The sequence below is a fragment of the Carettochelys insculpta genome, chromosome 16 (genome assembly GCF_033958435.1).
Source record: "Carettochelys insculpta isolate YL-2023 chromosome 16, ASM3395843v1, whole genome shotgun sequence".
Classification (NCBI taxonomy): Eukaryota; Metazoa; Chordata; order Testudines; family Carettochelyidae; genus Carettochelys; species Carettochelys insculpta.
In genome coordinates, this window is record NC_134152.1 from 908,179 (window position 1) to 928,470 (window position 20,292).

The 20,292-nt window shown below is 44.2% G+C and overlaps 1 protein-coding gene and 1 pseudogene across 7 annotated transcripts in view; both read left to right on the forward strand.

Moving 5' to 3' along the window:
* Nucleotides 1-20,292, forward strand: part of IFT140 (intraflagellar transport 140) — a 193,459-nt gene that overhangs the window by 55,835 nt on the left and 117,332 nt on the right. For 6 of the 7 annotated variants that reach the window (XM_075011173.1, XM_075011177.1, XM_075011175.1 and 3 more), the window contains 4 exons: nt 527-618; nt 9,152-9,279; nt 13,752-13,869; nt 16,315-16,445. In XM_075011173.1, the coding sequence (XP_074867274.1) occupies nt 527-618; nt 9,152-9,279; nt 13,752-13,869; nt 16,315-16,445 (469 nt within the window). The remainder of the gene's footprint in view (nt 1-526; nt 619-9,151; nt 9,280-13,751; nt 13,870-16,314; nt 16,446-20,292) is intronic. The other variant, XM_075011176.1, reaches the window with a different exon arrangement.
* LOC142021605 (E3 SUMO-protein ligase ZBED1-like) lies at nt 3,084-3,982 on the forward strand (annotated as a pseudogene).

Genomic DNA, 20,292 nt, shown 5'->3' on the forward strand with positions numbered 1-20,292 from the left:
TCTTTCCTTCCTGCTTGTTTTGTCCTTTCAGTCTTCCCCATTATCAAACCAAATGTGTTCATACAATAACTGTATCAATAGCCAGGTCAAAATGCAGTATTAAGTTTGTGCCAGAGCAACTTTAATTCTGTCATACCTTCACTTACAACTTCCTAATTGTAGTGAAATCATAGAAAGGTAGATCATCTGATCTTAAAACTGGGATTGGCCAACTTCCTTCTCTTCAACCCCTCGCATATGAACAAGGAATATAAAGCACCTTCTGCCTGAGTTATAATTTCATACTCTGGATGTAGATCCTGACTAAAACTAGCATAAAGGGCAGATGAGGAGGAGAGGAGTGAGTATTTTGGGAACTGCTACAGAATGACTGAAGGAGGAACAGTTGTGTGGGAGCTGAAAATGACCTGCTTGTCACTTCATGAAGTACAGGAGAAGACAGCTTTCTGAACGGAATGCTTTACTTTGATTGTGTGTAACCATGTATTTCAACAATGGTTTTATCGCTTTCTTCTGAATGTTCTAGGGTCTTTCCTTTGTGATTCTCCAGTGCTGGCTATGCATGAAGAAAGCATTTACACAGTTGAACCAAATCGGGTTCAGGTCCGTACATGGCAGGTGAGTACTGCTGTCCCAAAGCTGGTGGAGCAATGGGATATTTAATAATACATTACTGACCTGCTGGGTTCAAAGTGCATGGGAAGCTTACTTAGTGGGTTTACTCTTCTGTATGTAGTTGGCCCACACTTTTTTTTCTTGTTTAGTTTCTCCTTAGGTCAGTGCCTGAGGCAAACCAAGCCCAGGTAGATGTACCTATGTTTTTGAAGTTTAGGGGGCTGTCCCCACTGATTATTCAAGAACCCTTTTCTCTCTCACTAGGGAAGGGCAGTGGCATATACGGTTGAGACTGACCAGTGACCTCTCATCCCTCTTAAGGTTGGGTGTTGTGTTTATTGCTGAAAAAACACAGATTCAGTTTAACACAGCATCTCTATCTTTGGCATAGTAAGTAAAATGTGTAGTTAAAGTTTTGGCTGAAGAATATGTGTCCTTTTCTATATTATAAAACACCTAGACTATTTGGGCACTACTATAACTTAAATAATGAGAAGCAGCAATAGTCAAATGGACTTTGTAAGGACCTAAGTTTTCAAAATGTGTCAAAATATGTGGGCGCAAGCAGGTAAACATATGTGCAAAATATAGTTGCAATCCCAGAGTGGATAAATGTGCATGAAACTGGGTATGAGCTTTTACAGTCAATATTTCTGTGCTCATAACTGCATGTTTTATGCAAACGTGTGCATGATTGTACTCCATATAGACTTTGCTGATTTTTGAACACCATAGGCTTTCATTCCAAAATTTCCAAAACAGATGTCTAAACCGTTCTCACAGAGATAAAACATGCAAGAGAGACTTAAACGGGTTTCATAAGTTATCTGTACAAAACATATCTTGATTTCCAATAAGGATGTAAATAATGTGTAAAAACAGTAACCATGCAACCTATTAAAATTCTGGCAGTTAAACTATTAAATGTGGGGATGATCTTTCATGGGACAGACCCACTTCTTCAGATCAATCTTAAATTTCCAGTATAGACTGACATAAGTACAGAGAACCAAAAAAAAAAAAATGCAATTAAAACTGACAAATCAAATAAGATTGAAGGAAGGGGGTGAAGTGGGGGGTGTTGATTGTCCTGTCTGAGATAAATTATGAACATCAAAGGAAGGGAGGCAGTCCTTGTAGTGCGTGAGGTAATTGATGTCTCTGTTCATTCCACACATTAGTGTCAAATTTGAATATGAACTCCAACTCACAAATTTCTCGCTGTAATTAGTTTTTAAATTTTTTATGCTCTAGGACACAAATTCTCAGCTATTTTAACAAATGGCCCACTCCACTGAAGTGTTCACTAACAGGCTTATCTGTATTGAGTTTTTTGATGTCTGTTCTGTGTCCATTTATTCTTTGGTGAAGGTTTTACCCTGTCTGTCCAACACACAGAGCGGCAGGGCATTGTTGGCACATAATTGCATATATAATGTTGCTGGAAGTGCAGGAGAATGTGCCTTTGATCTTGTAACTAACATGGTTATGTCTGGCAATGATATCCCCAGAATAAGTATGTGGACAAAGTTGGCAGTGGGGTTTGTTGCAAGGAAAGTTCCAGGGTTAGTATTACTGCGGTGAAGCCTGTGATTGCTGGTGAGAATCTTTCTCAGGTTAGGAGGTTGCCTATGAGAAGGGACAGGCCTGTCACCTAGAGCCTTCTGGATTGTAGCATCCTGATCCAGAATAGGTTTTACGTTTTTAATGATGCATTGCAGAGGTTTGAGTTGGGGGGCTATAGGTGATGACAGGTGGTGTTCTGTTGTTTGATCTTCTTGGGCCTATCAAGTATGTACATGCATTTTCTTTAAAAAGATGCTTTCAAAAGAAGGTGTTCTTCCTGAAACAGGAGTGGAAGAGCGCTTTCGAAAGGAGTGCTGCAGTCTCTCGATTTACTTTCGAAAGAACATTTTTTGCATGTAGGAGCTCCATGGGGTCTTTCAAAAGAGCCCCCTTCTTTAGAAAATACTTGCTAGTATCGACACAGCCGCACAGGGGCACCAATTTAATACTACTGTTTATGGCCCCATAAATCCTAAGGTGGCTCTGTGAACAACATTAACTATGGAAAACTACACGATTATCCCTTGCCATTATACTGAAAATTGGGAGCGCTGATCTGCAGCTTTACAGACCCTAAAGCATGGCAGAAGGACGTACAGCAGAAAACCTTGCTGAAAAGTTAAATGCTATGGTGGAAAAATGGGGCTTGGTTGGCTGTGTCTTGGTGTGCATACACAATAATGCAAGCAACAGTTGTGCTCGCCAAAGTATGGTAAAGGAATCTATTAACTATTTTGCCCATACTTTACAGCTAGTTTTCCTCCAGTAGTGTGGATCATGCTGTTGCAGCTGCAACTAGACAACATGCATGCTTCCACCACAGGCTGCAAAAGCATTCAAAAGAAAACAGCCAAAGCTTCAGACATTAAGGAACGATATCAGACCTCTTAATGTAAACTCACTGGAATTCAATATATGACATCTTTTAAAGACTCAGTGAGAAAAGGTGGGCTATAACAGCTGTACTTTCAGATAGCTCTGTAACACAACAATCTGATGCCCAAATTCTTCAGCAGGAAGGTGAGCATGGGCAATTAATAGAGGATTTTTTACCAGTACTTTCCACTTTAAAGTTGAGATGATTGTCATGTCTGCTGAGCAATCACTGTCAATGTCAAATATTTATCTAATTTGCAACAGTCTTTTCCAAACTCACCTCAAAAGCAAAGCTCCTGTGAAAACCAGAAGAGATGGGCTGATTTCAAAGCAGTTGTGCATTGCTCCCTGGAGCATTTCATGAAACCCAACAATCCTGCCATAATGGACAAACCTGGCCTTAATGTCTCCTTGTGAGATCCTTGCCATAAACATATGCCGTTTCTTTTGCCTGTTGTCCAGTTTGCTGCTAAATCAGAGTTTCTGTAACTTGCATCAATATTAGAAATAGAAGAACCTCCGAGTGCTAGGGCTGAACAGAGGAGTGCTGAAGCAGATGAGCCAAGAGTCACTGCTTGAAAAAAATGCATGAAATTCAGAAGACAGCTATATTGATGATGCTTTTAGGTGAAGGTTACATGAAAAAAAGAGAGTGAGACGAATGCAGTAGAAAATGAACTGCAAAGTGAATTCAGAGAGCCTTATCCTTCATTGGAATGCAGTCAGTTGGAGTGGTGGAAGGTCAACACACAGCATTTTCCAAGGCTTGGAAAATTGGCAGAGTTAACTGTGCATCCCAGGCACATCTGTGCCTGCAGAACATGTATTTTCCAATGCCGGCTTTACTGTTAATCAGCTGAGCACAAGACTGACACCAGGGCCTGTAAACATGTTAGTTTTTCTTAACAAAAAGCAAGAGAGTTGAAATTTTAATCAGATGTTTTTCAGGGGTTTTGGATGGCTCAGAGATATTATGTAAAAAGAATAAAGAAAAAAGGGGTGTTGGGTTTTAACACAGATAGCTTTGTTGTTGTTAATACAGGCAGTTAAAGATAATATATATCTGAAGTAGAGTCATTGTGAACCACTGGTGCTGGAACATCTTTAATAGTGGAGTGCTGAGAGCCAGCCCTTTCCTAATCACTGTTAAACCCCAGTCCCAGAGCTGGGGCTCGGAGCAAAGCCATGACTCCGGGAGGGGGAGTTACAGTCAGGGGCAAGGAGGCAGAGGCTGGGGGCGAGCAGGGGCTAGGAACAGAGTTAGATGTTTAATCAGAGGTGACTGGTGTGGAGATTCCAAGGAGGAGGGAGTGCACTGGCTATGTGCCCCTTTCCCTGCTCCGTTCCTGCTCTGCTCATGCTCCCCTCCTGCTCTGCCTCCTCCTCTGGAATTGCTGCTCCACTTCTGGTGACTGTGGGGACGGTCGCCTGTCCCCTCGAGTGGTGCCTAGCTTGTGCTGCTGCTGGGCCCTGCCACTCTGTGGGAGAGATGGGACTGTCCCCGCACTCATCAGTAGCTATGTGGTGCTGACGGCAAAGGGCAACATGGTGGGGAGGTGCATGTAACTTCCTGTGAACCTCCCATATGTTGCCCCTGAATTCAACTGCAGTGACTCTTACAGCAAGCATTTAATATTATGGGTGTGAATATTTTGAGCGGGAAGACAGATGTATTGGTAGGCCATTTAGAATATTTTCACCTTCCAAAAGAAGATTGATCACAAATCACAAGATCAATTTCCTACCGTTACAAGATGAAGACTGGACATTTGTGCTGCTTAGTTTCTCTAAAGGTCCTACAAGGTACAATCCCATCAGCTTCACCAGAAAGTAATATATCTGAATTGACATGGATCCTATAGGGTCAGCAGCACAGCACTTGTCCAGGGCAGCAGCTAGGACCAGGTGCACAGCTGGCAGCTGGGATACCATGATGGTGGGTGGCAGAAAAGTGCTGGGGCCAGCAGCCAGGATCCCAGGGGCAGGGCCAGCAGCAGGGATGCTGGGCAAGCAGGGTAGCAGTGGAGTTTAACTGTTAACAGAAACGGCTAAGCATCAATTTTATTGGTTAACCAGTTAAACTTTTAGACTACGTCTGTAGGACAGCCTGAACTCGAAATAAGCTACACAATTTGCGCTATGCAAGTTGTGTAGATTGTTTCAATAGTACCAAATGCCAGAATAGCCTATTTTGAACTACACTTGAAATAAAGTGCTATTTCGAGGCATTCCGTACTCCTCCTGCAATGAAGGGTACAGGAATGCCAAAACAGCACTTCTGTTATTTTGAAAACTGTTTCTAAATGACATGTGTGTGTCTCAGACACAGAGTAGCTATTTTGGAATACCTCTGGAATTCCAAACTAGCTCTACTATGTAGCCGTAGCCCTACATCCCTAGTTTCCAAGATACAATACTTAGTTATTCAAGCATACATCTAATTTAAGTAAATTAAAAGTCAGTTTTTCCTGAAAATTTAGATTTTATAACCCTATTCCTAGAACTGCATCCTCCCAGAGCTGAAGTGGTTCAGTGTCTGTGCTGCTCTGCAAGGGCGCAATAGCCTCAACTATATGCCTGGTCTAGGGGAGATGAGAGGATCTGGTCCAGCATGACATGGTGGTGGGAAGGAGGAACGTGGGAATCAGTGGCATGATCAGCACCCTGAGGAACATTTCCAAGGAAATGACTTCACCCTGTCACACCTCCCTCTTCAGGAATCCTTCTAATGAGCACCTACTATTTCAAGAGGTAAATTATCTGACACCCTTATGTGCAGTGGAAGAAAAATGAGAGATGGTGACTCATCTTACATCTCAAAACTAGACAAGTGCATCAGAAGACAAAGATTCGGGATGGTCATGTTAGCAATGATCATAACAGCACTGGAACAGCGGGGCTAGTTTTCAGACCTCAACCTAGAAGATATATGCTCTTTTTCATATTACCATACACCCTGCCCACAGGCAACTCTTCAGATTCGCACTTGGGGCAGACCACTATCAATACAAAATCTTACCTTTTGGTCTTTCAATGGCACCTTGTGTCTTCTCCAAAGTCCTTGTGGGTAGTGGTAGCACAGCTACAAAACCAAGGAATCATCATATTTACATACCTAGACAAGTGTCTACTGAAACGTAGTCTCAAGAGGAGGCCATCCAGATCCCTCAATAGACAGCTTCCTCCTTTCAATACCTGAGTCTACAAATAAATGAGGTGCGGAAAAATCAACTATAGAGTCTGTTCAACAACTGGATTTCATCAAGGCTTATCTTGATTCAGTGGAAGCCAAATTCTCAGTACCAACAAGCAGATCCTATTCAGTGAACAGTCTCATAGCTACAGTAAAGAATGGTCCATATATAACAGCTGACTGCTTCCAACTATTAGGCCACATGGCTGCAAGCACATTCAATGTGAAACACATGCTGCCTGCATGTTTGCTGTCCATAGGGCTGGTTAGCAACCAATCAGGCTGCAAAAACATGGCTTGAACAGACTATTCACAGTACTAGCCAAAATCAAGCTGTTGCTAATTTGGTGGATGCAACCCAGCTATACATTCAAGGATCACATTCACAAGGGCTCCACTCTCACTGATATACAGATACTTTCCTCATAGAATAGGAAGCAAACACACAATTACACATGATTCAGGGACTGGGATCTCACAGGGAAATAAGTCTGCACATAAATCTGTTAGAACTTCATGCAGTTTGCAGTTCTTGCTTCCACTTTCTGCCTATGCTAAAGAACAAGAATGGTCAAGTAATGGCGGGTGGCTCTGCTTGCATGTTCTGTGTAAACTGGGCGAGGAGCTCAGTCATACTCCCCATGTACCACAGCCGTGGAACTTTGGAACTGGTGCATCTGATATATTACCAACATCTTGGCCGCTGGTCTACTAAGACACCAGAACACTGGACATCCTTAGCAGAAAATTTCACTATAATCACAAATGGGAGACAGATGACATATTATACAATAAATTCCAACACCAGGCCAACCAACCATAGATCTCTATCAGATTAAAGCAACAAATGCCGACAAGACTGGGACCCCAATTGATGGGAGCTACATTCACTCCAAAATGGCAAGCCCCTATCCCACGTGTTTCCCCCTGTATCAGTGTTAATGAGGAGTGATGCAAAGTAAGATCCGGCAAAGCCAGGATCATGCTGATAGCTCCAATTTGGCCCAGGTAGATGTAGTGCCCTTCTCTAAACATGGATGGCAGTATGTACGCCAATCACTCTACCGCTGCAGACAGACCTATCACAAGATGCAGGACAGACTCACCACCCAGAGCTAGAGATGCTCTACCTGAAAGCTTTAAGTCGCCATGATTCACTCATGATGAGGTAGCCTACATGGAACAGGTTAAGTATATCCTATTAAATAGTGAAAGAGATTCACTTGCATAGTGCACTGACAAACAAGTCACTGCTTGGCTTTTCAGACTATTTAACTTAAGTACACCTAGCCCCTGCTATCAGTGCCTTCTGCCAAAAAAACTGATGGCACAACACTATTTGCCCAATCAATCATTAAAAGCTTCCTCAAAAGAATTCAGATGATCTATCCAGAACTGCATGCACCCACGCTGCTCTGGGACCTGAATTTAGTTTTCAGATGTCTTACAACTATTTGAATCTCTGGCAACCTGCTCTTTATTACTCTTATCCACGAAAATCACTTTCATAATAGCAATCATGTCTGCCAGATGTGTAGGTAAGAGAGGACCCTCATGGCACACACACCATATACCATATTTTTAAGGACACACCCAGAATTTTATGACCAAAATGTCTTTGTCTTTCCACTAATCAAACTATACACCTTCCAGCATTTATCCACGGACCATATGAGAATGTGGAGGAAAGTACACTATACACCTTCAACAGTCCATGGGCGCTGCCATTTTACTTGAATAGAAGCAAACCATTTAGAAAATCCCCCAAACTATTCCTATCTATCACAGAATGCTCAAAGGGAGATAGCAGCATATCAGTGCAAAGGCTAGCAAAATGGATTTTGGGTTGTACTTCTCATTCGATGTTAGGCTGCATGCACATGCTTTTTCTGTATGCTGCACTGACCACATAGCCCATACAGCAGGTTCTGATCAAACAGCCCCATAAGATCCGAAGATTTGATTTAGTACCGAAGGCAACTGTCCCTGTTTATTGTTGACAATTGCACCTGGCAGACTTAATGGGGATTCTAAAGACATGCAGTTCATCTTGGAAACAGCAAGGCCTTTCACTGTCTTCAGTCAAGGTCCAGCTTGTTTCCATCTTAGTATTCTTTCCCTGGTCTGATAAAGATTGGTCTTCATCCAAGAGATAACAAGAAGGTTTATTAAAGAGTTGGAGAGGCTCTTCCCACTGGTCTGCGATCCGATCCCACTTTGGGATGTAAGCTTTGTCTTCTCTCTAGGCTCACGAGACCTATGTTTGAGACCTTCGCATCTTGCTCCTTGCAGCGTCTCTTGTAGAAGATCAATTTCTTAGTGTCAGTCAGAGCTTCTAGCCCATCAGTCAGCAACCCCTGGCAGAGGTGCCAAGAGTGCCACATGGTCTGATTTTCAATCGACATGCGAGCTGGAGCTCATCCCTGGCTCTCCTTCCCATGCAGCTGGGAGCTTGCTAAAAGGCATGTCGCCTGTGGATTAACAGACCAGCTAATACTCCCAACCAACACTTAAATGGTAAAGCTCTGCATCTTAATTTATTTAATAATGAAGCTGTTGTAAGTAGGACTATTAGTGACTTTTAAAAGTATCACCTGCACTCAGACTGTATATACAGGTCAAAAGGTCAAATTTCAGCACTCTATCTTGGAAAAGTTGCTGGCCCCTGTTCTAGCCTTATATAATGCAGCTCACAGGTGGGGAGATGTTGAGAGAGCTCCCCCCCCCCCCCGAAGACCTGTTTTTCCATTATCTATTATACAGTTGTTTCAGAATAAGGTAGTGTCAACTAGTAGATTAGTGGTTGGGATAAAACAGAAGTCAGCCTGATGTGCTAATTTTAATTGAAAGAAAAACCCATCTGTCAGAAAGTTAACATTTAAACTGACTCCCTCTCCACAGGGTACTGTCAAACAGCTGCTTGTGTTCACTGAAGCAGAGGGAAGTCCATGCCTTTTGGATGTCTGTGGAAATTTTCTGGCTGTGGGAACGGACTTGGCACACTTGAAAATCTTTGATCTCTCTCGCAGGTATCTTTTTCTTAAACTTAAGGGAATTTTGTACTAGTGAAAAATGCTCGGACAACCTTGGAGATTCAATTCATATGTATATCAAAGACCATAGGATGGCAGGCTTTCTTGTGCCTCTGTGTGCGCATGCCTGTAAAGGTTATCTGGGCGTATTCAGTCCTTGACTTCTTTAAAAAACATGGTGTGTATATACAGTGTGTGTGTGTGTGTGTCTGTATATACACACACACACACACACAAAACACTAGTTTATCACACTACTGAGCTGGTAATAAATCTCATTCAGTAAGGCTGGGTTTAGCTGTTCTACCTTTAGTAGTTGCAGGAAGTAGCTGAGATTAGAAAACTCAGCCTTACTGAATGAGGTTTATTGCCAGCTCAGTAGTATGTGATAAACTGATGTTGTTTTAGAACTCACCAGCCACACTTGTGAGAAGTTGACCCTTTTGTATTGTCAGCATAACAATTCACACAACTCCATCTATCAAACCTATGAAAACTCATTAGCAGCACTGGCATTGCATGGGTATCACAGAGGGCCTAATCTGAAAACTGTGGATTTATTCAGGGTATCACTGTGACTTATTATTAATCTTTCAGTTTTAAACATCAACAACACAGCTTAACTCTCAGATATCAGGCTGAATTTTTACAGCTTAAACTCATTTATTGTAAAATGATCATATTTGTTGTGGCATTAACAAGAGACCATAAACCATAAAACCCAAGAATATTATTTTTACACGGCAGTTCAGAGGCCAGGTGGTATTTTAATTTTATAAATCTAAACCTAAACACTGTCACTTTTGTTAGCTGTCTCCCAGTGACCAAAAGGAAGTGTCCTCCCAGGCACAGAGTTCATTATGTTACTGTGGCTGCTACAGTGGGAAGGACTGATTAGGTCTAGGGAGAAAAGCAGACACAAATATGAATGATTCAGCCACCTAGGCTATGTCTACGCTACCCGGTAGTTCATTCTATAGGGATGTGAATGTGTTCGTTTGGCGAGGACTATGTTAATATGAGCTAGGATCCTTTCAGTTCCTGTCAGTATTATCAACATGAGGGTCTTACAGCAGAGACAAATGTTGATTTAGTCATGGGTGGATCAGAAAGACTTCTTCAGATCACGCTTCAAACTTGCACCGGTCTCGTCCACCTGATCAGCGCTTATGCTCCAACCCTGTACGCCACACCAGAAGTAAAAGACAAGTTCTATGACATGCTTAGTGCTGCTGTAGTGCAAATACCTGCTCGTGAACAACTGTACATCTTGGGTGACTTCAATGCAAGAGTTGGAGCTGATTGGGCCTCATGGCCTTCCTGCTTAGGACACTTCGGTGTGGGAAAAATGAATGACAATGGACAGCGTCTCCTTGAACTGTGCACGTACCACAATCTGTGCATCACAAACACATTCTTCCAAACGAAGCCACAGCACAGAGTGTCATGGAGACACCCACGCTCGAAGCGCTGGCATCAACTAGATGTGATCATCACTAGGCGTGATAACCTCAAAAACATCTTTCTGACACGCAGCTATCATAGTGCTGACTGTGATACAGATCACTCGCTAGTTTGCTCCAAGCTCACGCTGAGACCCAAGAAGCTGTACCACTCTAAACCTGCTGGAAGGCCCCGCATTGACACCAGAAAGACGGCAAACTCGGAGAAAGCTGACGAGTTCAGAGAGACCCTCCAGGAAGATCTGCGCAGCGGCCCTGGGAATGCCAGTGCGACATCCAAATGGCAACATCTGAGGGATACAGTTTACAACACGGCCTTGTTGGTGTTTGGAAGAAGAGCTAGAAACACGAACGACTGGTTCGAAGCTAACTCCGATGAGATGATTCCAGTCATTGAAAAGAAGCATGCTGCACTCCTGGAGTACAAACGCTCACCAGGCCAGAGTACCCAGGAAGCACTTAGAGAGGCCAGAAGAACAGTACAGCAGACAGCCAGGCGCTGTGCCAACAACCACTGGATCCAGCTATGCAGCAGCATCCAGACCTGTGCCGACTTTGGTAATCTCAGAGGAATGTACGAGGGTATGAAGAAGGCATTAGGACCCACCCAGAACAAGATGGCACCTCTGAAATCCAAATCTGGTGAAGTCATTGCTGACAAAGCCAAACAGATGGAGTGCTGGGTTGAGCACTACTCCGAACTGTACTCACGCGAGAACGTTGTGGTTGACGCAGCCCTCGATGCCATCGAGCTCCTACCCATAATGGATGAACTGGATCAAGAACCGACACTGGATGAACTGAAGAGAGCCATCGACAGCATTGCAGCAGGAAAGGCCCCCTGGTCAGGATGGTATACCACCAGAGGTAATCAAATGTGCCGTGGACACACTCCTGGAACCCCTATATGAGCTACTGTGCGTGTGCTGGAAAGAGGGTGAGGTTCCACAGGATATGCGCGATGCTAACATTGTAACGTTGTATAAGAACAAAGGAGACAGAAGCGACTGCAACAACTACCGTGGAATCTCCCTCCCAAGTGTCACTGGTAAACTGTTCACTCGCGTCATCCTTGGCAGACTCCAGAAGATTGCTGAGAGGGTGTACCCCGAATTGCAGTGCGGATTCTGTACAGAGAGGTCTACCGTTGACATGGTCTTCTCTCTAAGGCAGCTGCAGGAGAAGTGCAGGGAGCAGAGAAAGCCACTCTACATAGCCTTCATCGACCTGACCAAGGCCTTTGACTTGGTCAGCAGGGATGGTCTGTTCAAACTGCTCCACAAGATAGGCTGTCCTCCACGGTTACTCAAGATGATCCAGTCGTTCCACGAAGACATGAGAGGAACCATCCAATATGACGGTGCATTATCGGATGCTTTCAGAATCAGGAGCGGCGTCAAACAAGGATGCGTGCTTGCTCCGACATTGTTTGGGATCTTCTTCGCACTCCTCCTGAAGCATGCCTTTGGATCTTCAACAGAGGGCATCTTGCTGCACACACAAGATCTGATGGGAAACTGTTTAACCTTGCAAGGCTGAAAGCTAAGTCTAAGGTGCGAGAAGTCCTCATCAGAGACATGCTGTTCACAGACGACGTTGCTGTAGTGTCTCACACAGAAGACCAGCTTCAAAAACTGCTGGATCAGTTCTCCAAAACGTGCAAGGACTTTGGGCTTACCATCAGCCTAAAGAAGACAAACGTACTCGGTCAGGATGTTGCTGAATCCCCATCAATCAGCATTGACAACTATATGTTAGAGGTCGTCCACAAGTTCGTTTACCTCGGATCCACCATCACTGACACCCTGTCGTTGGACACTGAGCTAAACAGGAGGATTGGAAAAGCAGCCACAACTCTGTCCAGACTTAGCAAGAGAGTGTGCAATAACAACAAGCTGTACACTCACACCAAAATGCAAGTCTGCAGAGCCTGCATCCTCAGCACCCTCCTTTATGGCAGCGAGACTTGGACCCTGTATGCCCGCCAGGAAAAGAGGCTGAATGTCTTCCACTTGCGCTGCCTCAGGCGCATCCTTGGAATATCATGGAAGGACAGAGTGACCAAGACCGCCGTCCTTGAGCAAGCTGGAATCCCAATCATGCACACCCTCCTCAGGCAGCGTCGACTCCGCTGGCTTGGCCACGTCCACAGGATGAATGATGGAAGGATTCCAAAAGACATCCTGTATGGTGAGCTAGCCTCTGGCAAAAGACCTCCCGGATGCCCCCAGTTCCGCTACAAAGATGTCTGCAAGAGAGACCTCAGAGAGGTAGACATCGAGCTGGACAACTGGGAAGAACTAGCAGATGACCGCAGCAGATGGAGGCAGGGGTTACACAAGGGCCTTCAGAAGGGCGAGATGAAGATCAGACGGCTAGCAGAGGAGAAGCGTGCACACAAAAAGCACAATAAGGACTTGCCAGACACCCACTACATCTGCAAGAGATGCAGCAAGGACTGTCACTCTCGTGTGGGTCTTCATAGTCACAATAGACGCTGTAAATGAAGTCCTCAATTGAAACTTTGAAGGGCGCGATCCATAGTCTATGCAGACTGAAGGATGCCTACTGCTGTTCATATGCCTGGACCCCAAAGTGCAAAGCAGCATAAACAACCCCTTAGGACTTTTCTACTTGGGAAAACTGACTGTTATGCAACTATAACTCCCCCATGGGGATGTAATTTGGGGACTTCAGCTATGCCAGTGGATTTCCCTATGTAGCCTAATCCTATTTCTCCTGAAATAAGGTGGCAGTATTTTCTTGTTGCAGGTATTAGAACACTGCAAAACATTTAAGGTTAGTCATGCTATGTTTAAACATCTAAAAAGAGGATGTTGGAATCCAAGACAGAAGGTAGAAATTGTGAGAAGACTCCCACATTTGGGTCCTATGTCCTATTTAATTTGATTATTAAAGGCCTTTTCTGAGGTCTGAAAAAATATTTGTGTTCTCAAGCACTAACATGTTGCTTGGCATGACATGAATCATTGTCTATCTCCACAGAGAAGCAAAAGTGCACTGCGGTAGTAAGAACTTGGCTGAGCTCTTTCCTCGTCTGGGGGGCATTGCATCTGTTAAATGCAATGCTAATGGAAACAAAGTCAGCATCCTCATCAACAAGGTGAGACAGGTTCTTCACTGATCACACTGAGGTCTGAATGTGACCCTAGCCATAATGCAGAGACAAGGTGGACTAACTTCTCTAATATAAACCCACATTTTATATGGTCTGTTTTTCGGAATCTGAATTTTTGGGGTGAGTGTTGATAGAAACACTAAAATAACATTTTTTGTAGGTGCAAGAGCTCTAGTGTTTTATATGTGGCCATTGGAGATATTTGCGAATAGAAGTTGCCGACTGGCCATATGCCATTATAGGCAATCTCACCAAATCCTCCCCTCAATACGTTTATCAAGTTCAGTCTTAAAATGGGTTAGAAGTTTTACCTCTACTATTCCCCTTCGAAGGCTTTTCCAGAATTTCATTCCTCTGATGATCAGAAACTTTTATCGAAGTCAGCCTTTTTCAAATGTGTCCACCATGGCCACATGGCGTTACCAGGGGCTTTTCTCTCATTCACAGCCTCCTAGGCTTCCATTAGGGAGCAAGCAAAGCAGCAGCCTCCTCCCTTCCCTGGTGCTCCTTGATGCACCATCTTGATGTTGGCTGCTGGGGCCGCCAGCAGGCGTTAGTTCCTCTTGCTCCTCCTGGTTGGGAGACACCTGGAAAACACTTGAGAAGCCGGTAGCTCATGAGTTCCCCACCTTACCAGGAACGATGAGCTCAGGCTTTGGACTTCAGCCCTAGAACAGCAGTGGGGCAGGCTCTGGCCACAGAGCTTCAGGATCCATCTCTGGGCTTCAGATGCACACCTTTGGGCTCTGTCCTCCAGCCACAGGGCTTCAGGCTGCAGCTCTTTGCTGCCTCCCTTGGACCTCCTCCCCACATCCAGGGCTTGTTTTGTGCCCAATCTTGCCAGGGCTGAGTAAGTTTTTTCTGTGAAAAGTGTTACCTGTATGTTTGTTAATATCACTTTTCACAACAAGCTTAGTAGCTAGTAATAAATTAATTACAACAATTTGGACATGAATATATGTGCATTTTTTCCCCTAAAACTAATTAAATATTTTAGGAAAATGTGTGACTGATTACCAGTGAGAATTGCTGTCTACACTCTGAGACCACCAAAAATTTTGTTCTGAGAACTCCTGATATAATTTCAAACCTAAGCTTACTGATGGCCAGTTTATATCCATTTGTTCTTGTGCCAACGTTGGTTCCTAACGTAATGCACTTTCTCTCTTTCACTCCCACACACTGTGGTGTTCATTCCTTTGATATATTTACGGCAAGGAATCATATTTCTCCTCATCCATTGTTTTGTTAGGCTAAACAAACGAAGCTCTTTAAGTCTCCTTTTGTAAGGTAGGTTTTCTGTTTCTCTGATCATCCTAGTAGACCACCTCTGCACCTGTTTCAGTTTGAATTAATCCTTTTTAAATCTGGGAGACTGGAATTGCACGTAGTATTCCAGATCAAATCTCAGTGCCTGCTACAATGGTCATAAAACTTCCATCTATCTACTGCAAATAGCTCCTTTGATGAATCCTAGGAATGCAGCCTTGAGAGAGGATATGGCATCATGTCAGTAGCTCATAGTCATTGTGTGATCAACCAATACACAAGGTATTTCTCCTCCTCTGTCACTTCCAACTGATATGTCCCCATATTATAGCAATAATTCTTGTTAGTCTCTTCATGCATGACTTTGCACAATTGAATTTCATCCCATTTTCATTACACTATTTTCAAGGTCATCCAGATTTTCTTGATGTTCTGGTCCCCTCCGTATAGGCAGTACCTCACAAATTTTATTAGCACACTCCTAAAATTCTCTCTAAGCTGTGCAGTATTATGACTTCACAGCAGCCTATAAGTAGCTGTACAGCCGGAGACTGAAGAGGAGAGGGGAGTAAGTTGGAACTGCAGCAGTCCTATCGCCCAGCCCTGGAACTCTGTGCTGCGGGTGGAGACAGGGAGGCCCTGGCAATCACTGCTGCTGGCAGGGGGAGAGATGCTCCTTCTCCCGGAGCTCCATGCTGCTGGGAGAGATGAGGCTGAAGGAGTCCTCTGGCCCCACTTTGGGGCAGCCTGCCTGCACCCCCAGCCAGAGCCCTAATCATCTACACCCCAAATCTTCTGCCCTACCCTGAACCCCTCCCACATTCCAAACCCTCAGCCGCATCCCAGTAATTTTATTGTGTGCGTTAATATGGAGCTTGACAGTTTACCTTTCTCATGACCAGTTGTAGTCTTCTGTTTAACCATAACTGCTGTAGCTGTCATAGCCTTCTCTGCTAAGCTCCTGTGAAGAAGGGGAAAAAAAAACCTTAAAAACCCACCAAACAAAAACATCTCCTCCCAAATTTCCCCACTTAGACTCCTCTGTTTTCAGGTGTTTGCTGGTTCCCGTGTTGCTTGCTGTGCTCTATAGGCCAGCTGAATTTTACCTTGCTGATCTCTTCTGTTGATGGCTTTAATCCCTTTCATTTTCCCCATCCATAGGCTGATGAGAATCTTGACTCCAAGATCTGTTTCTACGATGTTGAAATGGACACAGTCACACTCTTTGATTTCAAGGGTGGACGAGAGAATGGTGGAGCTGTGTTCTCCTACTCTGGTCAAGAGCCTGAAAAGTAAGAAAATCTTTACTTTGGAAAGTCTGGCTTGTGACTTTAAGGTAGGAATCAAAACAAGGCTTAACTTGATTCTGGAAGAATGTTGCACAAACTAGCAAGTTCCTCTGATCTAATTATACTCTATTTAAATGATTTTACTTAAATTGGGACAAAACTTTGTAGAGAGAAATCTTGTTGGGGCTTGCTTTTTCTGCCTTTTTAGTGGGACATTTTGTTGATAACCATATCTATCCATGTTATTTCATATGTGGATTTGAAATAGTAACAGAATTATGGCCTACTAGTGTCTAGAGACTGCACATTTTATTTTCACACAAGGATCATACCTCTAAATCCTTGCTGCCTAAGCATACAGTGGTGAGCATTGTGAAGATTGTGCCATACACGTTGCATCCTCAGAAGCTACGCCAAATCTCTGGGGGCTGGTCCACTTCCTCAAGCACAGTTTGGAGGGTAGGAAGGGAGTGGGATGACATCCTGAAGATCCTAACGTAGGAAAAGCATAATATCCAGATTCCTCACCAAAATATATTCACTCCCATTTGCATGAAATGCATGCATGTACATCTGTTTAAATTTGGTGTTGTGGTTTTCAAACTATACTTTGTAGCAATAAGTAATAGCTTAGAATTTTGGTCACAAGGCAATTACATGCAGTGAACTGAGAATGAGGCTCAGAATATGGTGGAATGGTACAGGTCCAAGTTTCTATTTAGCCATATAGAAATATGCCTTGTGGTTCCTTGTGTGTGCCTAAGTACAAGTTTCTGCTTTCAGCAGTCCTTCCAGTAGACATTACAAATAAGGTGTGTGCTGACAAGGGGTGGACAAATACAGCCCACAGACTGCATCTGGTCCATGACAATCCTCTGGACTGCCAATATCCTGAAGCCCAGCAGGACCCTCAGGGTAGGCTTCCTGCCTGCCGCATCCCCACACACCTCTGCAACCTTGGGTGGGCTGGATTTCACTGCCCTTCTCCAGTGCCTAAAAACCTTCACTCCTACCACCATACAGTACTGGAGACCCGAAGTTCAGTCCATAAGGAATTTCAGCAAGGATTGTCCAGTGTCAGCCTTCCTACATTCAAGTTCCAGACGAAACTAAAGAAATGAATTTAATTAAATAACTTTATAAAATCTTATGGAGAAAATCTAATTTTTACAACGGAACACAGATATTTTATAACCCAGAGATAATGTCCATTGTTACAGTAAGTAAAAAAAAAACCTAAAAGTAAAATTATCAGTTCAGTCCAAACAAACACAGTGGCTGCGTCTACACTAGGTCCCTCCTTTCAGAAGGGGAATAGTAAGGAGTGAGTTGGGAATATACTAATGAGGCACTGACATGAGGGGCAAATAGGAAGAAAGGGTTTTCAAAGTCTGGGGGATCCTTTTGAAAGGCCATCTACACAGTTGGCACTTTCAAATCACCCATGGCTGCCATTATGCTAATGAGGCACTGCATATTCATGGTAGCGTCTAATTAGTATCTTCCCAACTCGCTCATTACCATGCCCCTTCCAAAAGGAAGGGGCTAGTGTAGACATAGCCAGTAAGATGAGACCAAGGTCCCAAAAGCTTAGATTTAGTTCACTAAGCCTCTGATCATCAAATCTGAACCATCTCTCCACTTACTTCTAGGGAATCCTCCACTGAAGTCCTGGCAGCCTCTTCCTCTGCTGTGGATCACTGCTAGGCAGCCACCTCCCTAATTAAAGTAGTCAGTTAACTCACAACTGAACAGGCTTAAAGAAACCCTATTACAAGAAAATACAAAATACAAAAAAATAATAAAGCAGAAAGGATTGGAGGGGTAGCCGTGTTAGTCTGGATCTGTAACAGCAACGAAGGGTCCTGTGGCACCTTATAGATTAACAGAAAATTTTGAGCATGAGCTTTCGTGAGCACAGACTCACTTCTTCAGATGCTGGTCTTGGAAATCTGCAGGGCCAGGTATAACAACAGAACACCACTAGCCATCACCTACAGTCCTCAGCTAAAACCTCTACAGCGCATCATCAGGGATTTACAACCCATCCTGGACAATGATCCCCCACTTTCACAGGCTTTGGGAGGCAGACCAGTCCTTGCCCACAGACAACCTGCCAACCTGAAGCAACTCCTAACCAGCAACTATACACCGGACCGCAGTCACTCTAACTCAGGGACCCATCCATGCAACAAACCTCGTTGCCAGCTCTGCCTGCATATCTACACCAGCCACACCATTACACCTAACCAGATCAGCCACACCATCGTGGGTCCATTCAGCTGCACATCTACCAATATAATTTATGCCATCATGTGCCAGCAATGCCCCTCTGCTGTATACATTGGACAAACTGGACAGTCTCTACGTAAAAGAATAAATGCACACAAATCAGATATCAGAAATGGCAATATACAAAAACCCATAGGAGAGCCCTTCAATCTCCCAGGCCACACAGTAGCAGACTTAAAAGTAGCTATCCTACAGCAAAGAAATTTCAGGACCAGACTCCAAAGAGAAATTTCTGAGCTACAATTCATCTGCAAATTCGACACCCTCAGCTCTGGCTTAAACAAAGCCTGCGAATGGCTGGCTAAATACAGAAGCAGCTTCCCCTCCCTTGGTGTTCACACCTCCAGATCAACTGCTGGTAGTAAGCCTCATCCTTGCTGACTGAGCTAACCTTGTTATCCCCACCCTTGCTCTGGCTTATTTATACCTGGCCCTGCAGATTTCCAAGACCAGCATCTGAAGAAGTGAGTCTGTGCTCACGAAAGCTCATGCTCAAAACTTTTCTGTTCGTCTACAAGGTGCCACAGGACCCTTCGTTGCTGCTAAAGCAGAAAGGACTCTCCCCATTACTATATTTACAGAAAAGCTGAAGACATACTGAGAAAAGTAACTAAAACAGTTGAGTTAAAACCAAAATAGCATTTTAAGCAGATAGTTAACACAGAAGAAGGTGTTTTTCCCTCCTAGGTTCTCCTTGCTCTAAGTAGCATGGCTTACGATCTCTGGTAGAGGGTTAATAACCTGCTGCAGCAGGAGGAACAGTCTGCTGTCTGCTGGAACAACAAGAAGTCCTGTGGCACCTTATAGACTAACAGATACTTTGGAGCATAAGCTTTTGTGGGCAAAGATCGGCTTCATCAGATGCAAGTGCTGTGGCTGTACTCTGCTGTGGCTCATCTTCTACCAGCTCACACAGGCCTTAGAGAATTATCTGTCCTGCCTGCTTACTCATGAAATCTGATCCCAAACTACTAGCTCCAACTCCAGAAGCTTATGGGTGGAGTGATAAATCTGCCCAGCAACAGTAACACTCGAGTCACTCTTACCACCCCCACACCCCCAACACGGGTCCCTTAAAGAGAGAGCTCCCTATTAGGTGCATGGGTTACACGTGCATGAGGAAATAATGGCCTTGCATCTAATTAATTAGTGGAGCTGCACAGGCATGGATGTGGTTCCACTTACTAGGAAACATTTGGGTCCTGGAGAAGATGTGGAAGATGAGCAGGGAGGAGAGAGAGGAGGGATACAAGAGTGGGTGAGGCTCAGGTGAGGTTGGGGAGTAAGACTGAGGCATCCCACTCCCAGCCACACTGCCTGGAACAGTCAAGGAAAATCATCGCTCCAGCTGGCAGGCAGAGGAGAGTCTGATTCCATTTTAGCCCCATCTAAACTGCTTAGGAGCTAGAAGATACTGAAAGTTCCCAGTGTAGCTGTGCTGGGTCAGTAAATAGAGGAGAGTGTGCCTCCATTTCAGCCCCAGTTCAGCTGTGGGGGCTGGGAGAGACTGAAAGTCTGAGTTCCCCATGTGCTGGGGCAGCAGGCAGAGGGGAGGTAG